The sequence below is a fragment of the Loxodonta africana genome, chromosome 1 (assembly GCF_030014295.1).
Source record: "Loxodonta africana isolate mLoxAfr1 chromosome 1, mLoxAfr1.hap2, whole genome shotgun sequence".
In the NCBI taxonomy this organism is placed as follows: domain Eukaryota; kingdom Metazoa; phylum Chordata; class Mammalia; order Proboscidea; family Elephantidae; genus Loxodonta; species Loxodonta africana.
In genome coordinates, this window is record NC_087342.1 from 46382982 (window position 1) to 46401662 (window position 18681).

At 39.5% G+C, this 18681-nt stretch overlaps 1 protein-coding gene across 1 annotated transcript in view; it reads right to left on the reverse strand.

Annotated features, from left to right (window-relative positions):
- The window catches only part of F13A1 (coagulation factor XIII A chain), a 235395-nt gene that overhangs the window by 95752 nt on the left and 120962 nt on the right, over positions 1 to 18681 (reverse strand). The window contains exons 7-8 of the mRNA XM_003417863.4: positions 2860 to 3034; positions 80 to 218 (exon numbers count right to left, since the gene is read on the reverse strand). Of these exons, the coding sequence (XP_003417911.1) occupies positions 80 to 218; positions 2860 to 3034 (314 nt within the window). The remainder of the gene's footprint in view (positions 1 to 79; positions 219 to 2859; positions 3035 to 18681) is intronic.

Genomic DNA, 18681 nt, shown 5'->3' on the forward strand with positions numbered 1-18681 from the left:
AGCCTGAGTCTGTCTTGTGGTAGATATGCCATGTCACTTTAAGTTGATATCAGCAAATGCCCTTGTAATTCGCACTCACCACACTGAATCCTTCGTGAGCTTGGAGTTCACATTCCCATCTTCTTCCAGGAAGACATCCATTTGCAAATTGGCATCATTATCGTGGGCTGAGAAATAATTGGTAACGACTCTTGCTGGTATCCCCAGGCATCGCAAAACTACAGGGAAGAAGGGCAGACCATGACTGAAGACATCACCAAAATTAAGAGACATGTAGTAAAAATCCCTTCTTATCAGGGCATTTCTTCTTCACCAACGTGCAAAGTCCCTTTGCACATCTTGTCCTCAAATGTTCGATACTGAATGGGGGGGATTGTTATAAAGCATGGGGGTTTCAGAGAGAAACCTTGAGTGTGAGTTCAGAACTGCAGTTGGCTCCAAATGAAGTCAATCGAAATAGAATCCCTACATCAGGGTTCTCATTGTTTAGTTTCTAACCATACAATCTTCAAAGAAGTATTGTTTTAGTTAAGCTAATGGAACTATGTTCCTGAAAACAAACAAATAAGCAAAACAGCTAATAGAAAGTCGGGAATTTCTAAGGCAAGTCCTTAGTGGGGTTTGCTCCTGGAGCTGGAGTCCGCTCCTGTGGCACTGCGTTGAGGGTGACACCATAGATTCATTTTAATTGTTAGATAATAAATTACTTGGATGCATCTCTTCCCATATGTATTGATTAAACTTAATTCAAATGCCCTCCCTAGCTGCCAGGACTCCAGCCATCAGGGCTCATTGAATATAATTCAGCTGACAATTTTAAGATTAATGACTTGGCTTGTCTTTTCTTCTCGGAATAGTTTAGCATTTTTAACCAAACATACTCCACCTCCTTCAACAGAATAACCTTGGAAGTTCGCACTTGAGTCTGGTGGAAACTTAGGTGTCGTCCTCCTTAAATGACTTCAAAGCACAATGGCTTCCATCACTTTCCTCCCACTCTACTGATTTACAGCCCCTATTCCTGTCAGAAGGAGCCCTGATGACACAGTGGTTAAGTGCTCGGCTGCTAACCAAAAGGTAGGAGGTTCGAACCCACTAGCTGCTCCACGGGAGGAAGCTGTGGCAGTCTGCTTCTTTTGGAAACCCAATGGGGCAGTTCTACTCTGCCCTATGGGGTTGCTATGAGCTCTATTTCTGGCTTAATTCTAATTTACATTACCACAGAGTGAGAACCATTGCTCTGAGTTTGCGTTTCTTCTAACTGTAATGGAGGTGAAGCTCGACTCTGAGGCACCAGTACCTCCTCCCGCAGTTTCCCTCCTCAGGTTTACTCTCATTTCAACTTCTCCGCGGTGTGCTTCTGCCTTTCCTCCTTAACTTGCCAGTGAAGGAAGTTTTCAGGAACAGATCTCATGACCCTTTGATACAAAAGGCATGAATGGATGTAAGGTGTTTACTATTTTATCTGGTTCCAAACCCAGACGAATTACTCTGGGATGGTGAAACTTTAGGTAGGGGAGGACTTGGGGCATTAGGGGGTCCTTTCTGTTTTCCAGAAATCATTTCTTAAGAGTCACTGCCGGTGTCAAACAGCGTCCACATAGTCTTGGCTTGGGAGCCTCAAAGAAGGGGGACTACCTCCAACCCTCAGGCCGTCATGAAGCTCAAGCTTCCATCTAGAACTTCAAAGACCAGCACTTCTAGGAGACCAGTACTTTTGGCTTTTATTGTTCTTTTAGTTCTTGAGTATACTAAAATGGATAAGAATATAATTTTATTCAGCTTGATGCCGTGGGGAAAAACCAAAACAAGACTCATAGTTTCTTTCCACTTTGATCCCTGATGAATTCTTAGGCTGTCACAAATTTGAGCTGAAATCGATAGGTTTCATAGTCATTTAAAAAAATGGCCTCACCCTGACCTCCAGCCCCTACTTGGCTTTTCTAATTTAAAAACTGCTAACTAGATTGGATATCCTTTGTTAACAAGTGGGTAGAAAGGAAATTCAGACTTGATCTTAATGTTTTCTCCAAGACTGTAGAAATGGCATGTGAATGAACTTCATTACTAAAGATGAAGAAAAAAAAAAGATGAAGGCATGCGGAAATAAATGCATTTTAAAAAACATTCATTGAATTAACCATAACATTGTCTGGGCCTAGAGGGGCGAATGCCGTTTTGAAAAATGAGGTATGAGGCAGAATAGAATAATTCTGGTCCCATGTGTTTTCCTCTACAGATTGGATATTGGGTGGATTAAAGACCAGAAGGGAAACTGGCAAGGTGCAGGTTGTTCATTAGGTTCTGATATTGGATTGCTCAGGGGCATTGAGACTCAGTTATGTAACTAAAAATGGAGTTGAGACCACTTGCTATGACCCCTTTCATAGCTGGGCAAAAATTAAGAGGGTATATTTATGAAACCTCGATAACAAACAATGTACAAATAGCCATATTTATAACTTCTAAAAATAAGCCATATGTGTTTTTCTTCTTATTTATTATTAAAAATTTACTATTTAAACATTTTTAAATGTGGGAGGGGGGTGACTGAAAAGAAAATGTTTTATCCCTTTCTCCACATTCTTATTTGGGCTCTGGGACCCTCCATTTCTCTGGGTGTTTAGTGATGTATTATATGGGAATAGTCCATCATTCTTTCTATAAAGATTTTGTAGTAAAGAAGAAACTATGAGCATATTTGACCCAGTGCAATTTAATTATGCATTGACTTCATCCCAGAATACTCACTCATAAACTCTACAGAGGGGCTGATAGGTCTCTTTGCTAGGTTTTCAATAAAATATCATGGAATAAAATCTGGTTTACACTAAAAAAGATACTCAATTGAATACTTACATGTGTTAAATACACCAGCGAAAACCCAGCACTGGCCATATCGGACTGGACTCTTGGAGCTTTGGTATTCCAATAGGATGTCAACACTTCCGGTCCAGGCTGATGGGGGTACGCCATAGGCATAGATATTGTCCCAGGATCCAACGAGGACGCCTTCATCATCTTTGGCATTAACCTAAGTGAGGCCACGAGTGGTGAGAAGGAAGAAAGGTCACTTAGATGAGTACTTTCCAGACTATGCAGAGAAACTCCCAGTGGGCAAGCTAAGGCTTCCAGTGTCTTCCATCTGTCCTGCATGATGAACATGGTTCTACTTCTTATTTAATTCCCTGTTCTGCTGTCATGAAAAAATGATACAATGACTAAGTATACAAAACAAACCCCTTGCTGTCTAGTCAATTCTGACTCATAGTGACCCTATAGGGAAGAATAGAACTGCCCAAGAGGGTTTCCAAGGAGCAGCTGGTAGATTTGAACTGCTGACCTTTTGGTTAACAGCTGAGCTCTTAACCACTGTGCGAACAGGGCTCCAAGTGAGCAGCAGTAACAAAATAACCAAGACTATCTCTTAAATGGCATATTACTGTTGTAAGGTTAGGTTGAACAGCAGATAGGAAGAGTTGTAGAGTCTTCTCCATAAGACTGGGAGAAGATAAACATAAAAAACTTGGTTTGTGACAGAAAAGTGAGGAAGAGAGGAAGAAGGCATATAAGAGAAGGAAGCTCAGGCAGAGGGTCTTAGCTTGGTCGAAAGAGAATTCAAAATGGACAAGTCAGGAATCAGTGGTCTAATTTTAACTTCTATGGTAGGGAGCGGCAGACTCCAATGAGTTGATAAAGCTAACAGATGCCATCACAGAAACCATTAAGGGTTAAGAAAAAAGAGATTCACACATGAACCTTTCAGAGTTTGTTTCAAAAAAGTTAAAGAAGTATTTTCTTTATGATTGTTTAAAGAAATTAAAGTTTTATAGTTTTGTTAAAAGGTATTTCCATGTATATAAAGGGCCTGGGGTATTATGGTTTAAATATGGGAAGACTTAAGCAAAGAAGCCAATGTTTGTGAAAACCTTCCTACACATTTGGACTGCAGTCATCTGGTAGAGCAGACCTGGAGTACAGGGACAGAGACCTCGCATGTTTCAACAATAAAGCAAAGGCAGTGAAGTAACAGTCTGGTGGCATCGTGTCATTTTTTTTCTGGGGTACTGCTGAATCTGTATAACTTTCATCACGTTTAATTATAGTCAGAACGTCTAGGTGGGGAGTGGTGGGAGCTTTTAAAAAACTCATGCCACACCAACAACGTATATATGTTGACATGACAATTGCTTAGTCTATGGGCCAGCAGTATTGACTTTCCCCAGGAACTTGTTAGAAATGCAGACTCTCAGGTTCCTCCCCAAACCCACTGCATCAGAATCTGCATTTTAACAAGATCCCTGCTAGTGCACATTAGCTTGAGAAGCACAGATTTATAGTTTGCCTAAAAGACACTATTAAGAATGATTGAAACACGTGTGTTTGGATTATGAAACCATAGAAGAAATGTTAAAATATGGTGAGTTTGTATATGTTCACTGCACCATAAACTAATAACTCAGCCTCAACACGAGCCCAGCCTCCTCTCCTAGGCTTGCTGAGTTTATTTGTGTAGGAGTCTGTTTTCCCCACTGGTTCATGAGTTCCTCGAGAACAGAGATAAAAATCTATGTCTTTGAGATTTCTAGCAAGTATTGGCAAATGGTAAGTGCTCTATAGTTACTGAATAATCAATTTTATATTCAATGAGCATATAGACATAACAGATTCGAATAAGACAAGATCTTATCTTTGAAGAGACATGGACAGGAAACAAATCAATTGGAAGTAGTTACTGATATTAAGAGAGAAAGATGTACAGGTAGAGTGGGGGCCCAAAGTAGAGAGTAATCAGTTATATCAGGTTGAAGTGAGTGATGGTGGTCAGGCTTCATAGAGGAGATGACAAGCAAGCTAGATCTTCAGGGTCTGAGAGCCACGGAGGAAACAGTTTGAATTACTGCTTGGTGCCATGAAACAATATGGCAGGTTCAGAGACTTGCTAGCAGCTTTGCATGAGTATCATATAAGTAGGCAACATTAAACAAAATACTAGAAGAAAATACTTAAGATGTGTAAGCACCTTCTGCTGTGAATGACAAGCCCTCCACTGACACACGATATTTACTGTAGCACTGATTGGCATTTCCCAAAGACAGTTCTTCTGGGGAGCGTTCCTTAAAAAACTGCCATTCAGTTCTGTTTAACCCATTGCCATCGAGTGGATTCTGACTCATAGTTCTATTCTGACACACTATTTTCCCCCTTTGATGTGTCTAGTCAATTTAAAGTGACAGAAAGTTCTAGTAATTACCCAATTAATTTATTCAATGTAGAAAGCAATTATTTGGAGGCTTTTGAAGGACCTTGTTCAGCTAATTGCAGACTCATGCTTTTGATGTAAACTTTTGACTTCAAGCTGTAGCTCCATGACATGACTGAGGTGCAGCAGGGCTTAGCCAACCCTGTTGGCCTATTCATGATCCGTGCTTCTCACGGCAGTTGAAGCGATTATTAAAAAGTCTGTATCTATCATAATGAAGCTTAAAGAGTGACTGGGTAGGCTATTTTGTGATATGGTCATTGTGAGTAGGTAGATTCAGCTTTAAACTCACATTAACATCCCACTGTCTTTGATGAAAAGAACAGGGTCTATGGATCTATAGGTAACAGGTCCTAAAAAGTGGTTCTGAGGATGACTGTTAAACAGCTATTAATTGAAAGGGCTATTTATAGCATAAGGCCGAACCCAATCAGCTAACAGCAAAAGAAAGGAAAAAAAAAAAAAAGCTCTCTCCTTTACAGACCCTTTAATTGTTAATGCTAGGCTGTTGCTGGATAAATCACAACTCTCATTTATTAGCACCTGACCAGATTAACTGCTGGTTTCTAATTGGAACATTGATGTCTGGGGAGACCAGGCACTGAAAGAGGTGTTTAGTAACAGATGTAAAGGGTTAAAATAATGTCTCTTTTCCTAGACAATTAGATATGCCTGGAGGACACTTCAAGGGCAAGACATACTGGTTGTTTTTCATGTCACAACGAGCTGTTTGAATACTCTATCATGAACTCAGAGTTTTACCTGTGGCAGAATGAAATGTCTTGACCTTGAGTCAAGTAGACAATACGAAACTAGGGCTATAGACAGGAAGCATTATTCAACTTCATTAAAGGCACATTAAACTGCCCCCCCAAAACACTTACAAAATAGAAAAAGTAAAAAACTAGCCCACCAAAAGTCACTAACCGCAACGTAAGTCACATAACATAACACAATAAATTTCAAAATCTGGTGCCAAGAAAAGACAGGAGGATTATGGCATGGAGGAGAGGGGCAGCATGACTCAGCCCCTAACCCTAGCCACTACCTTTTCAGAAGCCCTACTGGCAAGTCAACAAAGTCCTGAGATTTCTCACTTATTTCACAATTGGGAGAGAGAGAAAAACTGAATAAAAAACTCTAATATTTTTTTCTGTTCTGACCAGAATAGTGGAAACAACTGCTGTGGAGAAATAGATGTAAAAGCATCTTCACCTCTGATAGAGGCACAGACTTTGCTGGGAAAATGATACAAAGTCTGAGAGTATCCTGCATGGGAATGAGATATACCATCAATTAGGTGTAGTGGATTCTGGAATGCAAAATTTACAGAATCTTAAAAGAAAGATCAGAGCCCAAGTTTACTAACAGAGACTTCACATCGTTTCAGTTTTTCCAGTTTTTCCAACTCCATTCTTTCTCAGGTACTAAAGATTAGATACAATGAAATACATGAACCTCAAAATGTAGTTTGGAGGAGAAAGCAAACTAATCTCAGGCTGAGAAGAGAGTCAAGATTTTAAGATAAAAGAAAGAAAAAATGTTTTCTTTTTTTTTTATCTTAGAGAAAATAGAACACCTGGGGAAGAGCTGTACAAGTATGAGCATGACTAAAAAAAGAAAAGAAGCAGTAATGGGGAAGAAAGGGAGGGAGAGAAAGAGAGAACTCACATGAGAAAGAGAAAGAAAAAGGCATATCTAGAAGAAAATAAAATTAAAAAACAGAAAGAAATTTCTCTTAGGACATCACAGAACTAAGGGAACAAACTGAGGACCAAAGCACACCACAACAAAACTAATAATAAATTCGAACTTATAAGAAACAGAATAGACACTGCTGGAAATAAAATTAATGGCATATGAGAAAAGAGTGAGATAATCAAAGAAAATGCTAATGAAAAAGACAGTTGAAATTATTTAGAGAGAAGCTAATAGTTATGGAAGACGATGATACAACATAAGAACAATTAGTGTCCTCAAAATAGAGAACTCAACAAATGAAACAAAGGATATATTCATGACATAATGTACGTAAATTTTACTTAAGTGATGCAAAACTGAATCTATAGGTTAAAACAGCAATCTTTGCTCCAGGAAAATTTGGTGAAGAATGTTCATTGTCTAGATATATTTTAATTAAACTATAGGAAGTTAAGATAAAGAAATAATTGCTCAATCATCTAGACCAAAAATGAAAATTAGCTACTAGGAGGAGAATCAGGCTGTCTTCAGACTTCAGCTGATTGGGATTCCAATAGCAAAACCCAGGTGAGCAAAATTTACATGGTCCTGAGAGACAGAAAGAGTGAGCCAAGAAAATTATGCACAACTAAGATGTCATGCAAATAAAAAGTAAACAGCACACATTTTCAAACTTGAAGCATCTCAAGGAAATAGTAACCTTCTTAGCAAAACTATTTGAAAAGTGATATCATAATAATTAAAGCCGAAACAAATAAAGAACCCAGGGACAGAAACTGTGGTAAAAGAGCTTGTGACAAGAAAAAAAAAATTAATATAAATTTAAACAGCTTTCAGAATTATAGACACAGAATGAATATGAATTAAAAACCTCGATAATGTAAAAATAATAACTAAGAAAAATTAAATGTGAGGGGAGAAAAGAGGTGAAGAGGAGTGCAAGTACCAATGGTTTAATGTATTGATCTGCCAGGGTTAACTGATAACATTAAAATTAAAGCATAACTTAGAAAAATAAATACTTTGATCTTTTAATGAATTTGATATCTTAATAATCTTAGGAGAATCTGTTAGGATATACCTTTTAGTAAAAAGCATTCATTTGAAATTCAATGTATCTTCAATTACAATTCAATTTTTTTCTTCCGTTAAAGTAAAATTTAATGTAAGTGAATTAAGCAAATTTAACACCTTTAATCAAAATAAAATATAATTTAAATTAAATAAATATAACTTGTTTAATTTAAATAAAACTTAAATGTCAAAAGGTATCATGCTATTTAATACTTTTAAATTAAATAGCATGATACCATTTGACATAAAGACAAATAGATCAATGGAACACAACAGGAAGCATAGAAATAGACCCACAGAAAGGTAGTTAACTGATTTTTGGCCAAGGCAAAAGGCAGTTCAGTTGACAAAAGTAGTCTTTTCACAAATGGTGGTTGAACAATTTGGTATTTATATGCAAAAATAAACTTTGTTCCATATCTTGCACCATATACAAAAATGAACTCAAAATGAATCATAGATCTAAATGTAAAACCTAAAAACTTCTGGATATCCTGGTGGCATTAAGAGGTATGGCTGCTAACCAAAAGGTCAGCAGTTCAAATCCACCAGGTGCTCCTTGGAAACTCTATGGGGCAGTTCTATTCTGTCCTGTAGGGTCATTATGAGTCAGAATCGACTCGACAGCAGTGGGTGGTGGTTGTGGGTGTATAAAACTTCTGGAAGAAAACACAGGAGAAAATCTTTGTGACTTTGGATTAGGCAAAGATTCCTTAGATATAATACCAAAAGCATGATCCATAAAAGAAAATATTTATAAATTTGAATTAATCAAAATTTTGCTCTTTTGATCTTTGCAATGCACTGGGAAGAGAATGAAAAAATAAGCCACAGACCGAGAGAGAATATCTATAAATCACATATCTGAATATGTGTATGACTATTGTATCTAGAATATGTAAAGAGGCCTCAATACCACATAATAAAAAAAAATTCAAATTTTTAAAATATGGGCAAAATATTTGAACAGATTCTACATCAAAGAAGATGAATGAGCAGCAAATAAGCACATGAAGAGATGCTCAACATCATTAGTCACTGAGGAAATGCAAATTAAAACCACAATGAGACACCATGACACACCTACTAGAAAGTCTAAAATTAAAAAGACTGATCATACCCAGTGTTGGAAAGGACAGAGAGCAGCTGGGGCCCTCATACACTGCTGGTGGGAAAGTAAAATGGTACAATCACTCTGGCAAAAGTTTGGCATTTTCTTAAAAAGTCAAACATATGTACCGTACGACTTAGCCATTCTACTCCTAGGCATTTATCTAAGAGAAATAAAAACGTAGGTCTATAAAACACCTCTACATGAATGTTTTTAGCTTTATTTGTAAGAATCCCAAACTGGAAACAGCCCAAATATCCACCAACAAGAGAATGGATAACCAGATTTTGGCTCATCCATAGAATAGAATTTAAAAAACCCCAGTGCCATTGAATGGTACTCAGCAATAAAAGAAATAAACTGCTGAGGCACGCACCAGCAGGGATGAAGCTCAAGATATGAGACAAGCCAAAGTACATACTGTATGGTTCCATTTATATAAAATTCCAGAAAATGCAAACAATGCACAGAAAGCAGAGCAGTGGTTGCTGAGGGTGTGAGGAGAAGCAGGAGGAGTTAAAGGGAGAAATTGCGAAGGACACTTGTGGGGTTAATGGGTATGCTCTTTATTTTGATTGTGGTGATGGTTTCACAGGTGTATATACATGTCAAAATTTATCAAATTACACTTTAAATATGTGTACCTTATTGTATGTCAATTATATCTCAATAAAGCTATAAAATGTAATATCTTTTAAACTAACATCAATAGTACAATACCATTTGTGATTTTAAGCACTGTATCTATTTAAATATCTATATATCTAGTTCCTAAAGCATAACGATTGTGAGGATGGTGCAGGACTGGGCAGTGTTTTGTGACTCCATGGCACCTTAACAACAACATGTATCTAGTTGGAGGAGCCCTGGTGGCACAGTGATTAAGTGCTTGGCTGCTAACCGATAGGTCCACAGTTCGAGAAAAATGTGGCAGTCTGCTTCCATAAAGATTTAGTCTTGAATACCCTATGTGGCAGTCCTTCTCTGTCCTATAGGGGCACTATGAGTAGGCATCAACTCAACGGCAATGGGCGGATTATATTTAGTTGGAATGATGCGAATCAAATATCTGGTTTTTCTTCAAATGTATTAGTGCCAAGTGCTTTATCTTCAAGTTCAGAAATTCTGCCTTCCACTTGCTCAATTCTGCTCCTCTGACTTTCTATTGAGTTGTCTACTTCTGTAATTTTATTATCAATCTTCTGAATTTGATTGCTGTCTGTTTATGGGTTTTTCCGGCTTATTAAATTTTTCATTTTGTTCCTGAATAATCTTTTTAATTTCTTCAATTTCTTTATCTGTGTTCCTTGGCTTGTTCTGTATATTGCCTCATTTCCTTCCTGATGTCTTAAAGGGTTCTATATATTAATCTTTTGTATTCTGCCTCTGGTAATTCCAGGAAGGCACTTTCATCTAAAAGATGCCTTGATTCTTTGTTTTCAGTGCTTGTTGAGGCAACCATGGTCTGTTTCTTTATGTGGCTTGATACTGACTATTGTCTCCGAGCCATCTATAAGTTATCGTATTAGTTTATTTTATGTTTGCTTACTATGTCATAGCATCTTGCTTTGTTTTGTTTTGATATACCCAAGTGGGTTGCTTGAGTGAGCTTGCTTGATTATTTTCTTCTTTGGAGCTCTCACGTCCTGTCCCCAGATGGCTAGAGGTGTTATCAGGTATATCAGTCTAGGAGTCCATTCACTTTTCTTGTATGAATTCAGCTCAGGTGTCCAGGTAGCTGATCATCAAGTATGTGGTACAGGCTCTGTCCTACAGTCTTAGAGGGGCAGGGGTGATTGATGTAGGTACCGGTATCTGGTTGCAGCAGGGGGTCACACTCTGAACAAGGCAGGGGGCTGAGAACTGACCCCCACTTGTCTCTGAGGAAAGCGTGTCCCTGTTCCCTAGAGCATACAGGTGGATCAGTTCTGCAGACAGACCATGGGCACCCAATGTTTTTGGTTGTAAAGATTGGGAGGTACCAGTTATCCTTGGACCCCTGTCATGGGTGGCTAGGTGACCTGAGTGGAGTAACCAGTCCTTAGGACCCAGATGTGGGTAGGTGAGGACCCTGTTCAATAGGCAAAGCAATGTCAAACATCAAACACCCACCTCTCCTCCACACAGCTGAAACGGTTGGAGTCTGCCAACAAGGGCGTATTCTCCTGAAATAGGCCCATACAGGTCCAAGCAGAGGGGAAAGGTACTCAAAGTCCACGGACGGTTTATGCCTGGACAGGAGGTGCTCCTGTCCTGAGCTCCCCCCAGTCAGTGGGGCTGGCAAATTATCTTTTCCCTGAATTGCAAATTTATTCCTTTTCCAAGGCTGGGAGGATGGCTCTAGGGGCTCAACAGAGCCTGTTTCAGGCCCAGGGAAATAAGCCGCTGAAGCTGGCTTGTGGGGCGGGGTGGGGGCAGCAGTAAAATACACACATGTACTTAGCTTTTGCCGAGACTGCCGTTCTTCTCTGGTTCCGGAGGTGTGAGTAGGCTGTGTGGCTGGCTGTATCTCCCTGAGGAAACTGTGGCCGAACACTAGTACCACTCCACCGCCGCCCCTCCCGGGAATGGTGCCTGAGGGCTTCCCATGATTCAGGTCCGGTAACCCCTCTCTGCTTCTGAACTGTCTCTTCCTCTCTCTGCCCCTCTGTTCATTTTCTAAGCTTGCGTTTGATGTTCAGGGCTCCTAGCTTGTCATAAATATACTCGTTTCACTTGTTTTTTCAGGTCTTTGTTGTAAGAGGGCTCACCGGAAGTGTCTGTCTATTCTGCCATCTTGGCTCTGCCTCCCAAATCAAATATCAATAATGGTTATTTCTGGGTGGTGAAATTTGGGGTGATTTTTGTGGAGAAGATTTTTTAAAACTTTATCTTTAAAATATTCTGCACTTTATGAATACTTTTTAGAGAGCAGTATCATTTTTTTGTGTTTTTTTAATCATTTTTTTACAAAAAAAAGATTTTTCTTATAAAAGACTGGAAGCAGATATGTCAAGATGCTAACTGTTAATTTTGGCAGTGAGAATATATATATAACGATTTTTTCTTCTTTATAATTTTTTGGATATTTAAAATTTTTCCAAATATTTACCCTAAGATATATCGTTGTTGCTGTTAGTTGCCATTGAGTTGGCTCTGACTCATGGCAACCCTACATACAACAGAATGAAACATTGCCCCATCCTGTGCTGTCTTCATGATCCAGTCCATTGTTGTGGCCATTGTGTATTTTGAGTGCCTTTCAACCTAGGGGGCTCATATTTCAGCCCTATATTAGACAGCATTCTGTTGTGATCTGTAATATTTTCATTGACTTCTTTTTGCAAGTTTCCAAGCCTTTCTTCCTAGTCTGTTTTAGTCTGGAAGCTCCACTGAAACCTGTCTACCATGGGTGACTCTGCTGGTATTTGAAATACAGGTGCCATAGCCTCCAGCATCACAGCAACATGCGAAGTACCATAGTATGACAAACTGACAGACAGGTGGTGAACCCTAGGGGATAGCATACTAAAATTTTTGTGTGTGTGTTAGAGAAGTTGCCTGGTGGATTGGGCTGCCTCTCAGATTTCAAGGTTTAGGTTCATGAGGAGTGGTTAGACTGAGCTGTTCAAATGTGGGGAGGGGCAGAGCCAATGCTCTTTGAGGGCTGAAACGGGAGTGGCCTTAGCTTTCAGGAGGTGGATTAATGGGGTCTGGGTGGTTGTGGGAAATCTAGACAGAAAATGTGGGGCCTTCTGGGTTGTTGTTGTTAGCTGCCTTTGGATAGGCCCCCAGCTTATAGGACCCCACGTACAACAGGTTCAGACCATTGTGACTCATAGGGTTTTCACTGGCTGTTTTTTGGAAGTAGATCACAAAGCCTTTCTTCCTAGTCCTTCTTAGTCTGGAAACTTCACTGAAACCTGTTCAGCATCACAGCAACAGGACAGACACTACAGACAGACAAGTGTAGGAGACCGTTAACCCATTTGTGCCTGATTGTACATATAGTGACCATCAACTTTTTCAGCCTCTGGGGTTTATTGGGAAGCTTCTGTACCACTGACAGTGCATGCTACCACAAGGCAGGAGCCTTTATTACTGTTTGAAATCAAAGAAACTGTCATGTGCCACCAATTATTGCTTTACAGGGTATTGTATGAGGTATCTGAATTTTTGGTAGGAAAAAGAAATTTTGAAAAATTTTAGTTACTGTTTTTTTTGTGTGTGGGTGTAGTTACTATTTCTCTCCATTTCTTTTTAAATACGTAAAGGCATCTTTCTCCTGTGTGCCCATTTTATATGTCTACGATGAAATGACTTCTCTGTATTATAAACTTATTATATTCTCTTAAAATTCATTGCTTAAGAGTTATGCTCTCATAAAGGCTAGGAGTTCTGTAACTCTTTTAGAAAATAATTTTATACTTAATCCTGCCTATCACAGTTTCTAAAAGACCACTGGATATAAATTCTTGGTAACATGTACTAGCATCAAAAGTGGGGAGTTAAGTTGAGGCAGGAAAAATTATTCCTGTTATTAGATTCTTTCCAGATTTTGTGGACCATAAGCCCCCAGCTACAGCCCAGAGGTGATCCATCTTAATCATAGGTGGAAGTGGAGAGTAGATGTCAAATTGTGCCCCATGGCACTCTAGGGTTCTGCAAAAGAACCTCAGTGGTCACTGTGTTGGTGGGGGATAGAGTAAAGGATAGTCAGGAGAGGCTGAGTGGGGTGGTAGGAGCTTCAAACATGACCTCTCTTCAATGACAACAGGTCCACATTTTCTCTTTTCCACATTTGAAAAAATAGCTCTGAGAAAACGTGGTCTAGGAATGTGGGAATCTGTTTATTGTCTGCTCTGCCATTAACCAGGGTACGTGGTGAGGACAGAGGAGAGATGAGCTGAAGATGAAGCGCTCTTAGATTATTCCATGCGCAGGCCTTCCAGCAAGTACACAAGAGAGAAGATAAATGGGGTAGCAGAAATCCTATTTTCTCCCTTGCCTGGCTCTTCATGGTTAATTCTTCCGGGATTTCACAACACTTAAAACAGCTTTGGTCACACACTTTGGCCCAAAGGAAAAGAAAGCTGTTGAGAGGATGGTCTGCCTTTATATCTCCCATGTGGGCTGCTAAACAGAGGCCTTGGGCGCAGAACACTCTCTGATAAGAAGACTAGGAATTGGATATCTTTCTCTCTCATAGTCCCTCCTTATCAGAGAAGCCTTCCCCCAGTTCTAGGCACACAATAACTTTCTCTGTTTCTTGCTCATGTATGGGCACCACCTGATACCTGGCCAACCCCAGTCCTATATCTGTTCCCAGCATGGAGGGAATGGTGTCTCTCAGTCTGTGTCACAGGAAGGGTGTGTACAGAGCAGTCACCCTGCACTAGCTGCAAGGGACGACTCGCTGGCCATGGGAGACAGGTGATCCCAAGTAAAGTGATCTCACTGTGTCTCTTCTTTGGTGAGTAAAGCGTTATCCCATGCACTAGCAGAGTGTGTGGTTTGTGTCTTTTGTTGGTGACCTTGAACCCTGCTCCAACAAAAGCCATCACTGTCTCCAAGGCTTTTCATAGAGATGGCCTTAACGAGCTGCTTCCTGCCTTGGAGCTATGGGAAATCAATGTTACTCTCTCTTCCTGGAATGCTCCTCCATACTCAAATCCCCTCTTTACCCAGCAAATGACTACGGATTCTTTAAAACTCAGCTGGTTTCAATCTGGAAGTCTCTACCTATCACCTTGATTTAGATGTCCTTCCTCTGCTTGCACAGTACTTTTTGCTTAGTGCTATCCTCTTGTGTACGTCATTGTACCGTGTCATTGATTTCATTGCCTTTGTTCCCACTACCAGACGGTAAGCTCCTGGAGGGAAGGCATCGTAATGTTTTGACTTTGTATTTTCAGTGCACCCACAGAGTGAACACTCAGTAAAGTCTGTTCAATTAATGGATGTTGTATTAGTATAGGGTGTGTGCAAGCCACCTTTTAATATTTCTTTACCAGATCAAAGTAAATTGGTTTATCAAAATGCCAACAAATATTTGTGTTGAAATTGGCAAATTGTTTCTAAAATTTATATAGAAATGCAAAAGATCTGAAATAATATCTTAAAAATCCAGATTGGAAGACTATCTAATTTCAAGACTTCCTATAATGTTACAGTAATCAAGACAGTATAATATTGGTATCAGAATGGACAAATAGACCACTGGAACAGAATAGAGAGCCCAGGAATAGATACTCAGGTACACAGTCATTTAATTTGCAACAAATTTGTCAAAACAATTTAGTGGGAGAAATGGCAGTCTTTCTAACAAAGGAAAACCTTCCTAACAGTCTTTTCAACAAATAGTGCTGGAACAAATGGATAAACAGGGAAAAATAAACCTTGACCCCTACTTCACACCATGCAGAGAGATAACTCAAGATGGTCCATAGGCTTAAATGTAAAAGCCAAAATTATAAAGCTTGTGAAAGAAAGCAGAGGGGAATATCTCCATGACCTTGTGCAAATAGCATATTTCTTGGAAAGGACTCTAAAAAATTGAAAAAAAAAATGGACTTCAAAAAACATAAACATTTTTGTTCTTTAAAATACACCATTAAGAAAATGTAATAGCAAGCCAAAGTCTGGGGAAAAAAATACCCTCTATACATATATTTGACTTGTAGCTAGATTGTGTATGGAGTAACTACAACTCACAAATATAAAGACAGATAATCCAATAAAATTGGGCAAAGACTTGAATAGACTTGAATGAAAAGAAAGATATATGAATGGCCAATAAATGGGCGGAAGGTACTCAACACCATTAGTCATCAGAGAAATGCAAATGAAAACCCCAGTGAGATACTGCTATACACCCACTAGAATGACTAAAATTACAAAGGCTGAAAACACCAAATTATAATAAGCAAAGCTGTGGAAAAACTGGAACTCTCATACATTATTGGTAGGCATGTAAAATGGTAAACCACTTTACAAAACTGGCATATTTTATAAAGTTAAACATATACTTACCCTATGATCCAGGCATGCTACCATCAGCTATTTATCTTAGAGATGTGAAGACATATATACACAAAAAGACGCGCATGTAGGAGCTAGTACATAATTGCTCATAGTAGCTTTATTCATATTAACCCCAAATTGGAAATATCTCAAATGTCCATTCAGCAGGTGAACAGATAGACAAATTGTGATATATTCATACAATGAAATACTGCTCAGCCATAAAAAGGAACAAACTAAAGATATATGCCACAACTGATTGAGTAAAAAAAAGCCCAAATAGTACATGCTGTATGAATCCAATTATATGAAGTTAAGAATAGGCAAAACTGATCTATTGAAAGAAATCAGGATAGTGATTGCCTTTGGGGATATGAACTGACCAGAAGGGAGCAAGAGGACAATTTCTGAGGTGATGGGATAGTTTATATTTTGACTGAGGTGGTGATTCTGCCATTCAAAACTCATTGATTGTATATGTAATATCCACACATTTCAGTGTATGTAGCTTGGCTTCAATTAACAAAACAAAACAGAACAAAACAAAAACAAACCATGAACTAACCCTAGTCCATATTGTGAAATATGTAATCACTGGCACACACATGTCCTTTAGTCTACATACACGATGCACAGCTCTGGCAGGGGAAGGTGATTAAATGCATTTCTTATGATAGCTATTACAACAAGGAATTATAAACCTTGTCTCCCTCAATAACTGAGGATCCATTTGGCCCAAACATATTTTACCAGTTGGCAATCATAAGAAAAATAACCAAACAAGGACCAAGAAAGGGAAACTGGGATTTTTAAGCTCTACAAGTATTGGCTGCTTTTCTCATGGCCATACCACCGCTGCATAGAACAGGGATGGTGGAGGACAGGCCTTTGTAAATACGTGAGTGAAAGACAAGGATGGAAGGGAGGGAAAACAGCAGAGCCAGAGGAAGAGAGAAGGGCGAGAATGTCAGGGGAGGAGAGCAAGGGAAGGAAAGAGGGCAGGAAGGGAACACAAGGTGCATCAAGCTGTCGGACAGGTCCTAGAGGGTGGTGATGGCCTTGCAACATTTCCATCCATCTGTCCCAGGGTGTCTGCCCCGGAGACCAGAGCAGCACCAACGCACAGCTTGGAGGGAGTGCTGAAAACATCCCGTGTTTCAGAAATAGCCTGTGTGATTACAAAATAGATGCAGTGTGGAAACCTCATTCCAAGAAGCAATTTGGGGAAAGCAGACATTTAGATTGACTATGATTATCACATTCGAGCGATGGCTCGTAATAAATGTCTGTTTTTCTCCAAAAATATGGACAGAGCAGGCATAAGAAATGTAACCTTAATAATTGAGAAACCAAGCTGTTTGCCCACAAATGAAAACTTCATTACATCGCTGGCTTTTACCTTAGAGAAAAAAAATGATGTCTGAACAATTCATTGTTCCCTCCCTACCCCTTCCCCCTCCCCCCGAAAGAGAAGGATGGACTCAGACAGGGCATGGAAAGGCAGTACATCTGTACCCAAGAAGCTCATGTGACAGGGAGGGAGGACAGACAGAGGACAAGTACAGTGGAAATGTAACACTGTGTCTTTTACGTGGAACAGCAGGGTCAGGCAACCTGTGAGCCAGTTCCAGTTCTACAGAGACTCTGGGAAATAAATATACTTCACTTCCTGATTCCTCAGTCTTTCCATCTGTGCATGGGTTATTTATGAAATAGATGTAATTTCTCAAAAGTGGCTATGAAGATAATTTCTGTTAGGTAAGTTCTATTTTCCCACCAACTTCCAATGTATTTGTCAACTGTTAAAAATTCTCAGTAAACAGAAATGAAAATCCCTGGTGAATAAGGTGACCTTACGGTATTACGTTTAGTTTGAAACATATCTGAAAATTGTCTGGCTTTCCACCTCCCCCTCACCATGGAACCCTAGGCCATTCCTGAGCTGCAGCAATGCCCCCTGTGCTTAGAGATACCCTGACTCCAACTTTAAGCATTTACAAAAATCTTATCAGGACTGGCATTTTCATATTTTACCTAGCTGGCTGCAATGACATTCTTCGTTAACACTAACTGGTAGGTTTTCCACAAGGAGCCACGCTGGGAGCCCTGAGACATTGAGATGTGTCACCACTGAAAGGTCATAAACAACATCAGAGGCCTCTGGCTTTTTCTGCCTTCACAAAATGAGGAATGTCACTTCTTTCATTCCTGGGCATGGATCATGGAGAAATAACCATTTGAAATAAAAAATCAGATAGGGTTGGAGGCCCAGAGGCTCTGGATGGGGACTCAAATCCATCATGAAGCCCACATCTAGCAGTGGTCACCAGCCCAGGACCCCTGACCTCCAGGAGCCTGAAAAGTTAGTAATGCTGGTGTGTGAGTTAGTTTTACTCTTCCAAAACACCAAATGGAAATAGCATTATTTATGCTCAAAAAGATGGCACTGAAACAGAACAATCAGAACAGAAATAATGAGAAGGTTCACACATCGTCAAGAATACATACCAACGTCCCTGAACAACTTATG